This window comes from Equus asinus, chromosome 4 (genome assembly GCF_041296235.1).
Source record: "Equus asinus isolate D_3611 breed Donkey chromosome 4, EquAss-T2T_v2, whole genome shotgun sequence".
Lineage (NCBI taxonomy): Eukaryota > Metazoa > Chordata > Mammalia > Perissodactyla > Equidae > Equus > Equus asinus.
The window spans coordinates 111,582,517-111,599,699 of record NC_091793.1 but is presented as its reverse complement, the minus strand read 5'-3'; the positions used below and the strand labels follow the sequence as shown (position 1 = coordinate 111,599,699).

The 17,183-nt window shown below is 43.7% G+C and overlaps 1 protein-coding gene across 2 annotated transcripts in view; it reads right to left on the bottom strand.

Moving 5' to 3' along the window:
* Positions 1 to 3,992, bottom strand: part of PDK1 (pyruvate dehydrogenase kinase 1) — a 31,478-nt gene extending 27,486 nt beyond the window's left edge. The window contains exons 1-2 of one of the 2 annotated variants that reach the window (XM_014846573.3): positions 3,643 to 3,992; positions 1,708 to 1,849 (exon numbers count right to left, since the gene is read on the bottom strand). In XM_014846573.3, coding sequence (XP_014702059.3) covers positions 1,708 to 1,849; positions 3,643 to 3,844 — 344 coding nt within the window. In that variant the 5' untranslated portion in view covers positions 3,845 to 3,992. The remainder of the gene's footprint in view (positions 1 to 1,707; positions 1,850 to 3,642) is intronic. The other variant, XM_070508106.1, reaches the window with a different exon arrangement.
* Between the last annotated feature and the right edge of the window lie 13,191 nt (positions 3,993 to 17,183).

The window sequence follows — 17,183 nt, the reverse complement described above, 5'->3', positions numbered from 1 at the left end:
AAATGACCTAACTTGCCTTAGTCTCAGTAAAATGGGGAGGCCAGTCTACCTTTGTCTAACAGCCTAATTTAAACATCTGTACTTTAAAACCTTAATTTTAGAGGTTTATGTCTAATCAACAAATATTTGTTGAAAGCCTACAATTTACCACATAGTTCTTTTAAACAGAACTGAACAAAAACAAAAGTCATGAAAATGTCGGTTTTTAATTTACCTTACAATGCAACGTAGCAAAACACCTGTTAAGGAAGGAGCAGGAGGAAAGCCAAATGACTTTCTCAAGGGCATGCCTTTCCCAAGGCCACGCCACCAGGCACAATGGCAGGGCGGGCCGGAGCTAAAAACACCACCCTGCCATTCAACGACCATCAACGGTGTAAGGTCTGCCCTGGCTCGTCTGTTCGCGCTTTACCTACTGCCAACTGCCCTAACTCAGTAGGCACCCAGGGCCAGTGCAAGCGTGCTAAGATTCTGCAAATCCATATGTTGGTTTGGAAAGCTGTTCCTGGCAAGCAGTGGGCCTCTCTGTCAAGTGATTCTGGTGTCTACCGTTTTTCTTTAACCCTTACTTTTCTCTTCATTGGCAAGAAAAACTAGGCTCTTTATTCAAGAGATATCTGAGTACATACAACGTGTTGGCACAGATCAGATTTGAAAATGCAGCATATTCTATTTTTAAAGAAGAATTTAAAAAACCAGGAATAAGCTCCACAGAAAATTATATGTTCTCCTTTATCCTCCAGCGTAGTTATACCACGTTTATGACTGTTCCGTACGTGGAACAGACAGCATCTGATTATCATACGTACTGCAGTCGTACTGTTTTTGCTTATTTTTAAAAACTGATGTTAGATCAGCTTCTCCCACAAACTACAATGCCTACAAAAGGAAAGTTAGGCTCTCCATGAACCATAATTGTGAAATGTCTTGCAGCTAAATTATTTTCATTTAAGACTGAACTCTAGCTAACTATTTTGCTTGAAATGGACAGTGCTTAAGAGAATAACACTTTTAAATTAAAAACATTAACAAAAAAGGCTGTATATAGGTGGCCACATGCATCCACACCCTTAATACCTCCACTGTCATTTTTTGGAAAAGAGATCATAGTTTCTATACAATTCCAATAACTTCTAATTGTTTAAACACGGTAGAATAAAAATTTTAATTTTTGTGATGTATAAAGATATATTTCAATGGAACAAACTACACCCTTTAATACATTTCATCATTCTGACTACAGTATGGTAGAAACAAACAAATCTGGGTTTGACTCCCAGCTCCACTATGAGTGGTATTGCCTTAGGCAAAGGTCTTCGCCTGTAGGTGCCTCAGTTTCCTCATCTGTAAAACAGAGATAATGCCTACCAGGCAGGGTTATTGAAGGGATTAAAGGTAACGCATATAAATCCCTAGCCATTAACAAATGGTAGATATTTTTATTATATTATAACATAACATTCCTGCAGATTTAATAACAAAATTCTCAAATTTACTGTTATTTCTGTGCCGTTCTGATCGGTTTTTTCAAAACCGAGGAGTGGAAGAAACCAGGATTCAGGGGACAAGCCCAGACACATGCCCAAAAAGGAGGAATGCTGCTACTACCTTAAGATTCCACTGAAGATTTAAAAAAAAGTATTTGCTCTAACCTTGAGTAAAGTTCACAACTCCACTGAAATTGCAAACACAAGACGGGAATCTTACCAGCTTTGCACCAGTTGAACCGAGGGAGTCCTGAGAAGATTATCTGGAAGAAGACTTATTTCTTTCATTATATTTGCCAATCTAACAGGTAACTCTTGCCGCAGAAACATAAATGAGGTCTTCTCACAAGCATTCACAGATCCTGAAACCAAACATGGTGGGAACAGAAGTAAGCAGAAGCCATGAGGCAGCAGAAGCCGAGAGGCACGGAGAACACAGGGGGAGTTCTCTGGCAAGGGTGGCAGTTCCACCATAATGACAGGACGAGGAGGCAAGGGACGGGATAACCAGTCGCCAGGGTTGTGAGGCATCCTGAATGACCTTCCAATTCCTGACGTTCCAACCACCTTGCAGAGCAATGAAGGCACTCTCCCCATCTCCATTACTTGCAACCGTACTGTGATCTCACATCTTAGAACAAAGGCACCCCAAGCAAGTCTGAGCAAGGGGCAGAGTCTAATTAACAGTAGGACCTGCAAAAGCCTATTCTATCTAACCTGCCATCATTCAGAAAATCTGTTTCCTAACTCGAGGTTTATGAGAAGTGAATATCTGTCTAAGAAACAGGGCAATTTTGATGTGTGCATAGGAACCATACTAACTACCAAAAGTAAAGAGGAAATGTAGAGAAGGGCTCCTAGGCCACAGAAAGCAAACAACACAATGCCTGTTCAGCAACCATCTTCAAGCTTCTCCCCCCACAGGTCCTATTCTATGGATGCCTGGAAAGCAACCTTCTCTTCCTCCACTCCTACTTCCTCCACTCCTGCATCAGGATGCTAAGCAGAACAGTTGTAAAATGTCCTCTGGCAAGCAGTTAAACTGCAATGCATTTTAAACTCACTAATTTAATTTTGCTGTTTTAGCAAGAGACAATCTGAGCAAAAACTAGCTTATCAACAGCAGGAATTACAGCATTAAAGGAATATATTTTCTTGTGAAAGTTTAATGGCCTACTTGTGAACAAGGCCCAATCCACCCCTTAATCACACTAAAGTCATTTTAAAGTAAAAATAAAAACCGAGGGCTTTGAGTCAAACAAATTTGCCACTGTAAGCCGCAATTTTAAGATAAACCGGCCAGCCATGCTGGTATCTTTTAAGCCCACCAGTGATCTGCTAGCGACCTAACAGCACTTACAATGCAGAAGATAACTTTTTCTACTCAAATTTAATGAGTTTATTAAAGTTTTCCCTTTTCCCTTTGGCACTCCCATATGAGAAGTCAAAGTTAAATACCTAACTTTGCAATTCCTTGGCCATCGGTTGCATCCTTTCTAGAGAAAACCAGGAAGCACCCATAAGAGGAAGAAGAAAGTGGATGCTCGTTTCTACAGGGGTGAAATGCGGTCAACCCCACAGCATCTTGCACTTCTGCACGTTACCCGTGCTCAAGACTTATTTGCTGCTGCTGAAAGGAATGTGCTGTTGGTGGAAACTCTTAAGCAAGTAGCAAGGAAAACATTCTCTGGAACATTTGGGCAAGTTATAACCTGCTTCTCCTATCATCACGCCAGTTGTAAGCAATCATCATATACAAAACTGAGCATTTCTCATCACTCTGCAGAATTCGAACACGACTCCCGGCGGAGTCCACACACTTGCCTCTCGGTGGAGCTCTTCGGAAGGGGCCTGGCAGCGAGCACGGATCGCACACGTGCGCCGAAAGGCGGGAGGTCACTCCACCCGCGGCCCTCCCGGTTTGTTTTTCAACAATACACGGTAAAAAGGCACACGCCCCGGGTTACTTACCCGGCCTGCCTGCGCCCGCACCTGAGCTTAAGGATGTGTCCGCGCGGGAGGAACGAAGCACCTAAGGCGCTGGGGTGGACGTTAAGGAGGAGGGGCGCCACGGAGAGGGGAGGGGGCCAGCGCGGGCCGGCCGCCGCTCCCCGCCAGGGCCGCGCACAAAGGCCCGAGGCCCGGGTGCACTCACCGAAGTCCAGGAACTGCTTCATGGAGAGCGGGGAGGGCGAGAAGCGCGCGTAGAAGTCCACTTGGCCCGGAATGCCACCTTCGGGCGCCGGGCCCGAGCCCGAGTCCGAGGTGAGGCTGCGGCTGGCGCCGGGGCGGGCGGCGAGCAGCGCGGAGCCCGGGCCGGCCGAGGCGGCTCCGCGCAGCAGCCGCGCCAGCCTCATGCCGAGCCCGCCGGAGGAGCCCGCGCCCCCGGCGCCTGGTCGCCGCTCGGCGCCGCGGCCGGGCAGTACGTGAGGGACGTGGCGGGCCGCCGGGGGGAGCGGCTGTCACCGCCGCGGCCGCCGCCCCCAGCGCGGCTGGGCTCGATCCAGGGAGGCGGGAGGGGGCGGGGAGGAGGGCGGGCGCGAGGGGGGCGGGGAGAGCGCGGGGCCCGCCCCCGAGCCAAAATCCCGCCCCCGCGCCTCGGCCCCCGCCCGCGAGAGGGCCGGGAGGGCGTGCGCAGGTGTGGTGGCGGTAAGCCGCGGGTACGGGAGGAGGCCGGCTGCCGGGGCGCCTCCCCCGTCCCAGGCTGGCCCCGCCGCCCCGCCGGACCACCTGCGGGTGGCCGCCGCTACCGCAGGCTGCGGAGTCGCACTAGCCATGTGGTGCGCCCCCTTCCCACGCCCTTTTGGAACAAAGGCACCTTCCTTCTTCCTCTGCCCGCGCAGCCTCAGCCAAAAGGCTCAAGTCCGGGGCCGCGCTCCGCTTCCACACACTGCGGTCTCCCGCCGTGAGCGTGTTCCGGAAACTCCTCTGTGATGCAAGCCCGTATTTTAAAGGTGAAGAGACTGAGACCCCCTGGAGCTTCAGAGCCGAGCCTTCTCAAACAGTGGGACATAAATAGGAATGGTGAACAGTGGAGAGTGTGGTCCTAAATAAGATCACAGCGACTGCTGTCCCAGAGAAGATGATTGGCAGCCCAACTGGAAGCGTTATGTCCAGGCATTCTCGGCATGGTCACAGTGTATTTAAAGGGTCCTTCCACTCTGACTGCCCGCCCTTCTCTGTCTTCTTAGCGTCCCAGTTTGCTACTTCCTTTCCAGGTTTCTAAATAGTGCATATATGACTATCTAGTCATATCTAGTGTTGATTTAATCCCATAGAGCTGTGAGGGCTGCAGTCTACAATGAAAATCACTGCTGCCCCTCGTCCACTGCTTCACCCCCAGTGCTCTGGCTTAGGTGATGTCTCAGATGCAACAAAATTACTTTTCCTTAGGTGTGTAGTTTATCAATTAAAAAAAATATATATGTCTATCTTCAGCTGTTACTGGTATAAAATAATTAATTTCTCCATGGTGGTCAAGTCTTGGGTTCTATAAAAATATGATATGTATAAAGAATGAGATGAGTCTCTTTTTAGGGTGTATTAGTCCCACGAGTTTGGCCTGAAGGAGAACATTGACTACCTGGAAACGAGTGTAGGTAGTTGAGGGGATGGGGTGGAAGCAGCAATTGGACACATTCTCTGAAGGTGGTGCCTCTAACAACTTTTATAGGTATCTGCTAACGTCGTGGTTATGATTTTGGTAAAAACATGTTAGAGGAAACAGCGTGACATAAGACTATAACATATGCAGAGAAAGTAATCAGAGGGTGGTATCTGTTTATGTGCTTGCTGCGCCATCAACCATACTCTGTAACTGCCCAATCTGGCCTGCCTTCATCCATTCTATAAATATTTGTGAATGCCTACAGTAGGTACCAGGTAATGTTCTAGGTGGCTGGGAATAAAACCACATGCAATTCAGATAAAATCCCTTTCAGATACACCTGCTCTTACAAAGCATATGCTGTAGGGTCCAACATGGTAGAAAATTTACACCATCTCTTCAAATATTAGAGAGCCTGCTCTCTGAAAGGATTAGGTTTGTTCTGAATGGCCCAGACACCAGATGGAAGACCTGTGGGTGGAAACTGTAGGGAGGCAGATTGACTCACACATGGAAAGTTTTGGATGGTTACAGCCGTTTGACTGTGAAATGGGCAGCCTTAGAGGAACAGGGAGTTCTCGTCAATGGCTGTTAGAGTCTAGAGGACAGCTTTATAAGGGCACTGTGGGGAGGGTTTGGGGGAAGCCCTGTGGTGTGATGAAAAGAGCCTGGCTTCTGGTTTCAGATCCTGGCTCTGCCATGTAGGGGCCAGGTGGCCTTGAGTGAGTTACTTAACCTCTCTGAGCCTCAGCCTCCTTACCTAAAAAGGGGAAATAATAACTGTCTTACCGGGTGACTGTGACATAGTCTAGCTATCTTGTTAGCACAATGCCCAGGACATACTAGACACTCAATGAATGGCCTCTATTTCTTATCATTATTGCTGTATTTTATTATTTCCTTATTAGGATTCTATCAGAACCACTCACACATGTTTTGCCTGAAGCCAGTTTTACTGAAGGTTTTGGAGAAAACAATTAAAAATTAGACCTCCTTAAAATTATTTCCTCAACCATTTTCCACAACTCTGCTCCAGCCTCCCTTCATGTTGCCTTCCTCCTTTCCTCTCTCCTTCCTTCTAGACCACTGCCTGAGGTCCAAATTCTTCTCAACTATCATGCACAGTAGTATTCAGCTCCCTCAAGTTCTCTTTGCAACTCTGCTGCTTTCCACCTGAGCATGTCAAGGTGCTCAGCTAAACATTAACTTGTGTGGAAGCACAAGGCCCAGCAGAAAGCTTGAGATTCATTTGGCAAGTTCATTCTCCCAGAAACCAATCCAACTGTTTTATAAGGTGTTTTTTCTTTTCTCCAAAGTATATTCACCAAGCTTCCACCCAATACGCAGACAAAGAGTATATGAAAACATGTATAAAATGGCATCAACTTTTTGCTTCTCGGTCCTAAGGCTTAGGGTCCAGAAGCTGGAAAGAACATGAGATTTTTTTTCAGGTATCTGTTAACATAATGGTTGCCAAGACTGTTGTAAAAATACTGTTGTAAAAATAATCTTACAGGAAGTGGCATGAACATAAGACCATGAGATGTGGAGAAAGTGATCAAAGGGTGGTCTCTTTTATATGAACTTTACTGACAGGCTATATTATTTAACTATGTAGATAGAAAACATAATCATATTCTAAGGCTCTATAAAATCTTTCTATATAGTATCCTTGCACCAGATCCTGTAAATTCACTGAGAATTTATGATTCATGTTGGGCTGATTTGACTGAAAACAGTGGGAACAGCAATGGAAAACACCCTAGGCCGTATCACGCTGTCTGTATTACCATCTGACTTCAGGGGGCTCAGAGGAGAAGAGGAGAGAAAAGTCATGATATTTGTTCCCCTGCCCCTTCCTGCCGGGCAGTGCTTTGTGTCCCTCTTAAGTCTGCCCACAGCTCCCTCCCCATGGCCAACGAGTCCTAGAGTCCTAGACATGGTACCAGTTTCCCGTTGTTAAGTGAGGTGCTTCACCCTCCAGCTGCTGAGCTCTGCCAACACCTCTGTAAATAGTCCCTTCAATTTCCCTTTTGAGTGTGCCGCCCATTGCGTGCCGCAGAACCCTGACTAATACATTGGAAAGGGAATTTTCAGAAAAGGTAGAATCATGACTCCATGCAGCTGTAAAATGAACATGTCAACATCATGTTGCATACTTTAAATAGCTTACAGTTTTGTCAGTTATACCTCAGTAAAGCTGAAAAAAAATAAAATAAAATGAACATGCCAAAAGATTAACATGTTGATTAAATGAGGGAATCAGAAAAGATGTTACAACCAGTTCAAAGGAGAACTCAAAAAACAGGAATACGGAAATGAATTTGCAAAGGGCCGCAAAACTGGCTTTTTTCCCTTAGGAATCGGGAACCCTCCACCTGACAGAATTTATTTGCATGGATATAGGCAAGAATTATTTGCATTATTGGGGCTGGCTCCGTGGCCGAGTGGTTACGTTCGTGCGCTCCGCTGCAGCGGCCCGGGGTTCGGATCCTGGGCACGGACATGGCACCACTGGTCAGGCCAGGTTGAGGTGGCGTCCCACATCCCACAACTAGAAGGACCTGCAACTAAGATATACAACTATGTACGGGGGTGGGAGGGGGGGCGGTTGGGAAGATAAAGCAGGAAAAAAAAAAAAGATTGGCAACAGTTGTTAGCTCGGGTGCCAATCTAAAAAAAAAAAGGAATTATTTGCATTATCAGTTATCTACAATTTACAGAGTTATAAATAGTTCATAGACAGTGAATCAGTATCAGACACCCTAGAAGGTTGTGCTCAAGATGATGCATTGTATTCCCCTGAAATAATTTTACCTTACATGCATTTGCCTTCTCTCTTTAAGGAGTGCTGTCCTTGAGTCATTACTTGTGCAATGATGTGGAGGCCATCCTATTCAGCAGGATTTGTTTTAGGGAAAACACCGTATTTATCTGGAGTAGGTACTTTGATATGCTACAGGAATTGAGAGATCCGCAGGGAAAGCTCACAGAACAACTCTGCAGGAAGCCAGGAGAGGAATTCCCTGTGTGGAGCCGAGGGGAAGGGAGGTGGCAGATGATTACAAAGGCTGTTTCACAATGAGAGCACTCCCTGTAACCCTCAGAGAAGTTTACTAAAAAAAGAAAAAGAAAAAGATTGTTGAGACTGAATCTTTTGTGCCTTTGTGCCACTTGGTGAAGAAGATGAATTTTGCATGAGAATTGGAGCCAATGGGAACGGTATTGGCACACAAGGAGCCTAAGTATTGTTAGCTAGGGGGTGATGAGGGGGACTCTGAGGTTGCAAACCCTTAAGAATTTACAGACATGGACAGGGGGAACTCTGGACTTGGACAAACTGGAATTGGCAATTGGAGCCTAGGTCTCTGAGGGGCGAGAAGTCTCCTGCTGATGTCTGAATTATACATGTCATCAGCAAAGTTCAAGTTGTTCTCTTTTTAAAATTTTGTTGGGGTGGGGAGATGCAAATTTCTAGTTTCACCACCAATTTTCCTTTATTTCTTCCATTTCATTTCTTCTTAGGTTCGTAGCTGTCTGCTTCTGGGGTTCATTCATTCAATAAATAAATGTTTCTTTAGACAAGCTATGTGCTGGGCAAACACTATTTTAGGTTCTGGGGATACAGCAGTGAACAAGATGTCCAGGTCCTCGCTCTCATGGGACTTCTAAGGGGAAGAGACAGATGGTAAATAAATGCATAAGATTATCCCAGAGAGTGCTAAAGCCTGCAAAGATTAAAAAAACAGTACTGTTATAGATTGTGTATATGTGTGTGTGTGTTGTATGGAGGTTACTTCACAGGGGAGGTCAGCAAAAGCCACCAGAGGTTAAGACCTTAAGAGGCCTGATGAATAAATGAAAAGCAATAGGAAAAGTTAAAATTTTGAGGTATATGAGGAAGCCATTTTGTTCGAAACTAATTTGGCCTGACCTTATTTTTCCAGAAAGGCCTGACGTGGCCTGTCAATCATGTATTATACATCTGCTGGAAACATTTACAAAGCAAAGAATAGTGCCTTTAAAGATAGGCATGTATGCCTCCCCCATATCAGCATTTCTTTCAAGATAAGCATTTCTTTCCAGAAACTAAGGGTCAACCTGGCTTGCTGTACTCATCTTGTGACTGTGAACCACTGACCTGCTGTGCTAGCAAAACATCTTGTGACTGTAGTAAAAAGGGATGTTCCTGTCATATTTGATCTATGTTCCCTGTTCCAAGACTGTATATAACCATGCTGTACACCTCACTTCTTCAGAGTGCTTCCTCCCTTGGTGACGGTTCTCTCCCAGGCTATATGGTCCTCAGACTGGCTTATATAATAAACTCACCTCAATTTTGCTTTATAGATTGATTATTTGCGTCGACAGGCCTTAAGAGAAAAAAAATGTCAATGTTACCTCTTGTGCGTCTTACAACTGATAGTGTCTCAGTTATGATGAAATTTGGTTTAACTGTTTCTGTCTGGAGTAAAGAAACTCCGTGGCTTTTTTTTTTTGATTCTGTAAGGACCACATGAGGTTGATCAAAAAATTTTAGGCAGCAAGCAGAAAACAGCTCCCTTATCAGAGTTGTATTCCCTTCCATCTTTGCCTCAAAGTGGCTAGCCCTTGCCTGAGCTCATTGCTTTCATAGGACTGTGCTAAAAGCAGCAGGAAGCAGCCAACATATGTCAATTACTGAATCTTTTCTACTGTTTCTCCTTGGCTGGGATATAGTCTGCCTTCCAAGTTATCCCAGATGATGGTGTTATTAAACGTTTTGCGCAGCATAACAAAGAACACAGTATTCCAGCCTGTAACATCTGACTTCTCTTTGCCTGTATCCAGACATTTCCATGGAGCTAATGCCACATGGCCATGCCTCAGGGCAACAACAGTGCAACAACAGCTTCAAGAGGGGTTTTATTCTGAGTAGTAAATCTGTCCAGCTAGCGTCTGTATTATTATGGTAAATGGAGAGAATGGATATTGGGAGACAACTCACTGTCTCTAAGGCAAATGGTAATTGGATTGTTGTGATCACCTGGAGAAGGTAGGAAGCCAGAGACAATCCTCCAAGGTAACAATATTTAAGGGATGACCAATAGTAGAAGCCAAGGGAAGAGTGCTTTCAAAAATGAGAGGGCGTACAATACCGTTAGATATTCTCCAGCAGTCAAGTAAGATGAGAACTGAGAGGTATGCTTTGGACTTAATAACCAAAGGTTGTCAGTGGCTTTGGAATAAGTGGTTTCATGAGAACAGTGATGAGGAAGCAAAGACAATAGCTATAAATAAACACAGACATTGGGAAGGACTATGGAGTTGAATGGGTTTCTTTATGTATTTTTTTCAATGGGAAAATCTTGAGTATGTCTAACCGCTGGGGCAAGCTGAGTGTAAAGAAGAGAGAGAGGTTAAGTGCCTGAATAAGGTCCTGGAAGACTGGAAGAGTTGTCTTAGATGAGAGAAGGGACATGTTTCTGATTGGGATGCATTATCAGTGTGTTTAAGAAATGTGTGGAATTGATGTGGGTAGACCTGGGCTGGAATCAAGGCTCTGCCACTTGCTAACTGTGTAACCTTGGCTAAGCTGCTCACTCTCTCCAATTATTATGGCCATTTCTCTTATTGAACACCTTCTATAGTACAGGCAATAACCAATGAAATAGTTATTTTTACAAAGGAGAATGCTGAGGTTGTTTAGCCTAGTGGAGAGAACATGTGTGTGAAAGTAAATTAGACTAGAGCCCAAATCTAGGCAGGAAATTGAGAAAAATCCTTATATGATAATTTACATTTTTTTGTGAAGCAGGAGGCAGAGTACGGCTGAAGCAAAGGGGAAAGGTGGGAGAAACCCGTTGAGTAAACCATGTAAGAAAGGAAATTCAGAATAACCAAATAGTTTTCTTCCTTTGATAATCCTTTCAGAGATGCAATGGGGTTGAAGGATTTTACTTTGTATTAGGCAGGACTCTTGCAGACTCACCAGAAAACCCAGTTCAAACTTCTTTAAATGAATAGACTATTTTGTCTCACGTTATTCAAAGATTCTACAGGTACAGTGGATCCAAAGCATCAGAGTGTGCCCTGCTCTCCTCCTCCTCTTTCTTCCTCCCCATATTTCAGCTCCCCTTTCCTTGGTGTCGACTTCACAAGCTTCACAGGGCTGACTCTCTTCTTTGTAATTTCAGGCATAGACAGAGTAGCAGCAAGCTTCAGTAGTCCTAGATGGGCAGAATCTCAGCAATGAGCACCTCCCTCCTTAATTGTTCTAGAAAAACACCAAGATTGACTCTGATTGGCCAGGCTGCAATCATGTTTCTACTCCTGGAAACCAGGAATAGGTGTGGAGAGGTGGTTCACACACACACACACACACACCCCTTCATGGACTGAGTTAGGAGAAGGAAGGATCCCCAAAGGACAGCAGATCATTTCACCCCAAGAAGGGATGCTAGGCGGGTAAAAACAATATGCATTCTTGATCTATTTCCATGTTCTGCAGATTGGAAATATGTTTTCTTATATTGTATTTATACTTATAAACTTCTAACTGAAGAGTTTTTCATTTTTGCTAGAATTCATTACTGAGATTTAATGAACAAATTCAATCCATGAAATGTGACATTCTCTCAAACTTGAAGAATAATTATTCTTAACATTGTTTTTCTGTTTTTATTCCCTTCATTTCCTGATTATTTCTTTTTTAAGTCAGGTAATGTACATACTCATTTCCATCCTCTCTTAGAGGAGATCTAGAAAAAAGAGGAAACAAGATTCACCTTATTGGACATATCTTGAAGAATCAAGTTGAACTTAACAGCAGTAAAAGTATTCTGAATTCAGCATTAGCTGGAAGAAGGCAGCTACATCCTCTCTACCTATTTTCCCTTTCAGTTTCCTAGATCTTTTAGCATTTTCTGTGGGTGAGTGGCCATGTCAATCAGGATTCAGTTCATAAAATAGAAACCACTCCAGATTATTGGCATGCAAGGATTTAATTCAGATTACAAGAACACAAAATAGACTAAGTGGGCTCTAGGTTGGGCCTCTGAGAATAATTTCTAGAATAATGACCTGCCCAGGAGCTCCGGGCCAGTCACTGGAAATTGAGGTGAAGACAAATACTTCTAGCTACAATCCAAGGTCAAGAAAAGGAATCAAGAGGCCACCACCAGTTAACCTTCTCTGATACTCAGAAATCTAGAAGACACTCAACACTGAAGCTTAGGTCTCCACAACCTTGGTTGCTAGGAGAAACACCCACTGTGAGTCCACCTTTCAGATCTCAAATGAAGGTATGTAATTCATAGAATCTAACTGACGTGTAAAACCCTAGCGGCAAGGGAGTCTGGAAAAGTATTGTTAGCTTTCCAGCCTTCCAGCTAGAGGAAGGGGAGAACAGAGGTTGAGCAAGCCCAACCAGTTATCTACCACAATGGCTTAGACATTTTATTCATTTGTTTTTGTTTGTTTTCTGGCAGGAGTAGTTGGGAACAGGCAAAGGAGAACTGAAGAATAGTTACTGCTTGAGAAAGGAAATGTCAAATTGCAAAAGCTTAACTCTTAGTCACCCTGAACCTTATTTCAATCTTTTTGTTTTGTGACCGATTTAGAGAAGTCACTATAACTAGACCAACAAATCACTGCTTCTGTGGGTCAGCTACTAGAGCTGGCATGCTGTTCCCCTTTCAGCTGTAACAGTATTCACTGTAATGGGATTTTGCTTCTAGCAGGGCAGGTGTCTTGAAGGCATGGCTCACAAGAGTAACCCTAAGACTATTGTCATCTATCCTGTCAAGACAGTGAAAGCTATATACTCAGATATAACTAAGACTAAAATGTGCCTCAATTGCTCTTTATCCACACACTTGAGGATGTTAGGAGGTTGGAAGTTGTATAGAGGTGAGTAGGATGGTGCCTGTTTCCTAGAGGTCTAGATTATCATTCTGGCTATTCCATATACCATTTTTACAAATGAGGTTAAGCCATTAAGGGTTAGTAAATTTGCCCGATGTCACTCAGGTTGGAAGTGGCAGAGAAGCAACTTGAAGACTGCTGCCAAAGATCCTTGCTACCCAAAGTGTAATCCATGAACCAGCAGCATGGCTGCTAGAAATGTTAGAAATGTTGACTCTCAGGCTCTTTCTCAGACTGCCTGAATCAGAACCTGCATCTTCACAAGCTTCCAGGTCATTCTTAGGCATGTTAAAGTGTGAGGAGGACCACTCTGACCCACTTTGTTGATTAGGACTTCCTAACCAGGGGTGGCTATCTCAGGGAGGTAAGCACCCTAGAACGTCAGTTCCATCAGCAATTTGAGGACACGTTGGAATCAAACAGATACCCTCCCTTTTTTTTTTTGGCCTTTAACAGGTCTTTCAGTCAACGTATTGTGACAAGTGGCAGGGAGAAATGGGAGTTTTCAAACTGCTCTTCCAAAGACAAACTCTGGCCTAATATGCATGATGTAACTCAAGCACGAGATGGGCTGTGTGAGCATTTCCCCCTCTGCACAGCAGGAAAGGGGATAAGCCACAAAACTGCACTGGACTTTCCCACTAAAGGAAACCAAAGAACTGATAGTGCGTGTAAAGAGCTGAGAAAGGGTTCATAAAGAGTCTGCTCTTTTACACTTTTCCAATTCGGGGCGGGGTGGGGGGGAAAAATCAAGAAGAATCAGTACACAGCATTTTCAAGATGCCTACACAGACTTTGTGCACACGCTCCAACCCCAACCCAAACCTGCATTATGGCCATTGTTTTAAGGTTTAAGACAGAAATAGGGCCAATCTTCTTGTACAAAATGACTGATGTTGTTAAGCAGTTTAAATTTAAGAGTTAGGTTCACAGTATCTTTAGTTAAGGGTACTCAGACTTGTAGATTGTAGCTATAAAACCCACTGTAAATCATGGGGTATGAGACATTGAAGAGTGAGGAGAAAAAAGGTCAGAGGCAATCAAAATAAACTGTTTCCCCATCTGTGAAATGAGGAAGTAGAACTAGATTTCCATGCTTCCTTCCTATTTTAACGTTTTCTGATCCTACATAACAAACAAGTGTACTTATAAAAATAGCTCACATTTAATGAGCACTTCCAGCTCATCTCATTCACTCCTTACAAGAACCTGTGAGATGGGTACTATTATCAATCCTATTTTACAGATGAAGAAACTGGGGCACAGACAAGTCAGTCACTCACTAGGGTTATATTCTAAGAGGTGAAGCTAATGCACACCCTGGCAGTCTGACTCGAGCCTTGCTCTTACACAGCCTGCTCACTTGCCTTGCTCTATGGCAAATATGTCTCTAGCCTCTCAGCTCTTATTACTGGTGCAGTGGAAGCACCACAAGCGGAAATGAGGCATTTCCACACAGAAGACAGAGCTTTTTCCATAAATATTCAGGTCATCCAACAACCTCTAAAGCAGTTCTCAACCTTGGCTGCACTTTAAGAGTCACCTGGGGAGCCTTAAACAGTACTGATGCCTGGGTCCCATCTTCATAGATTCTGAGAGGCAGTCTGGCATGCAGTTTGGGCATTGGAATTTTTTTTTTTTTTTTTAATGTTCCTTAAGAGTTCAAATGTGCAGCCCAGGTTGAGAACGACTACTCCAAATTTTCTGAGAATGGGGTTGGTTCTGGAGGCAAGTTCCACCCACATAGGATTAGGTGCTGACTTTATATGTCAACCATTGATCATGCAAGATTTTTAATTCTGCTACTTAAATACTATGTTTGTCAGTATGATCAGTTGTTTTAAATGATAAGCTTCCTATAGAAGGTCAGAGCCAGTGTCTTATTTGTATATGTATCCCCAGAGACTAGTAACATCCCTAGAAACTCTACTTCCAATTGGAAAAAAAATGAGTAAACCATGTCTAACTGTCTCCATTTCGCAACAGGATCTTAACAGAACACTCACTTAAACCTATCTGCTTGTTACTGGTGAACTGAATACTTACCTGTCACGCTTTGAGATAAGGAAAGCAGCACACTCTCTCCCTGTCATTTCTTGAGGTTTTCTTTGTGGATGTTCTAGAAGGATGAACAGTGTGTGAGAAATTTTATCTGACCTTTGCTAATATGGGTCTGTCTCTGCCCATTTCCATGATACTGGCACCAGCAGCCTGACTGAGAGATGGCCTTAGGGTGGTAAGGGCCAAGAGAAGATTGAGGCACTTAAGCTTTGCTGACTGCTGCAAAAACTGCACCCAATTCCTTCACTTTCAGTGTAATCATCAACCATTACCTGGTTAGTTTTGCCCTTTGTGGCGCCTGGTCCACCCTTGCACTGTGCTAGACCAGTTTTCTTACTCTGCTTTGCATTTTACAGCTCACTTATCCTTAGTGAGAGGACTTAACCTTGAATCCCTTTATAACTTTCCTCCTACACGGGTCTGTGGGAGCCATGGCCTCAGCCACTAGGACACAGCACTCCCACATTCTAACAGCTGGATCAGATGCCTTTCACAGTCAAAACCTGGTTTTCAAGGTACAAGAGAGAAAAAAACACTTGCCATTTGATCATAATCAGGAACTACTGGAAGAACAGAGGCCTACGAGCTTCTCTGTGCTAGCCACTCTCATGAAATCATTCTGAAGTTCATTTTCTTCATCTCTTTGAACCTTGCCCTCTCCTCCTGCAAGGGGTTGGACCGTGATAGTGGTTGGACCCTATCCTCTGGTCCCAGGGAACTGCCTTTTTAATCATTTACTTTATGCTACCCAAGCTGATCAAACAACTCTTCCACATTCCTGTTTTCTCAGCCCTGAGGATGGCCTTATGTGGAACCCAGTCAACTACAACATTTCCCTCTTTCTCAACTTTAAAACAAAACAATTATCAATCCCAGTCTGTCTTCTCACATTGTCCTTTTATGGGTTAGTGTACTAGAGATCAGTTTTTCATTAAGATGTTTTCATTTAGGGTAGAAGGCTCAGCCTGAACCTTACCTCCCTGATCTGGACAATTTAAAGCATTTCCTACCTACATCTACCTCACATTCTAGAATATTCTCAACCAGAAGGGCATGACATAAGCCTTGACTGTGCACAATCCATTGGGAGGCTGTGGCAATTATTCTGCAACCAACAATAAAGTGTCAATGTTTGCAAATGGGCCCAAGGATATCCCTATAGTAATGCCTGTCATTCCTAGGCATTCCTGTATGATTGTTTTGAGAGGGAGAGAAAGGGGTGGAATCGCAGGAATCATATAAAGCACCTCCACCCCAGGTCATTATGCCACAGCCCTAGCCAAGAACAGCTACTGACATTCTTAATGCTTCTGGTGATTACACATTATTGCAGCTTTTAAATCTGGGTATATCCATGAGACTGTGGCTAAGAAGGGTTCACAGCTACCGGCCCATCATTAAAGTGCCAATCACACATTTCTTTGGGTGGTAACACCTGTTTGATCTTCAAAGCACTAAAAAGGCTAAGACAATATACCAAGTACAGTGGAAAACTATTACCTAATACACTGGACAGATAACACATTTTAGACTGGAAATTTATTCAGGCCAGGGCATGCTATATTGTCTGGGTACTATATACATGCCTTATCTTTATTTATTAAATTGTGATAATCCAGCTAGAGAAGTTTCATAGAATTGCTTAAATCTAAAGGAAATCCTTTGGTGCAGGAAGTCTTTTCTGACCAGTCAGTTCTGCCAAATCAGTCCTTGGTGATCAATATAATGACACACGTCACAGCTGGACTGCTCTCACAACCAAAACGTGTTCTAAGAGGAAAGCAATTTAGCCATAAGGACTTTTATTCTTCATGCTATGGTATCATTGCTAAATAATACCCTGCCCTTCACAAGCATAATCCTTTGAAGCAGATGAATCATTGCAAACAGATATCTCCCAATTTGTAGGTATCTTGAATAAACCATCTTTAAGATCATTTTCTTTTGAGTATCAACTGAGCAGTAGAGCCAAAAGGAGGAAAAAAAAAAAGCCTCAATCACATTGACATTGCATCTTCTTGGGTACTGGTATCTTTGGCTGATCTGAGATTATATGGAGCAGTAAGAATAAATAAAAACATCAAAAACTTTAGTTTGGCTTGATGAAATAAAAAGAAAGGCAA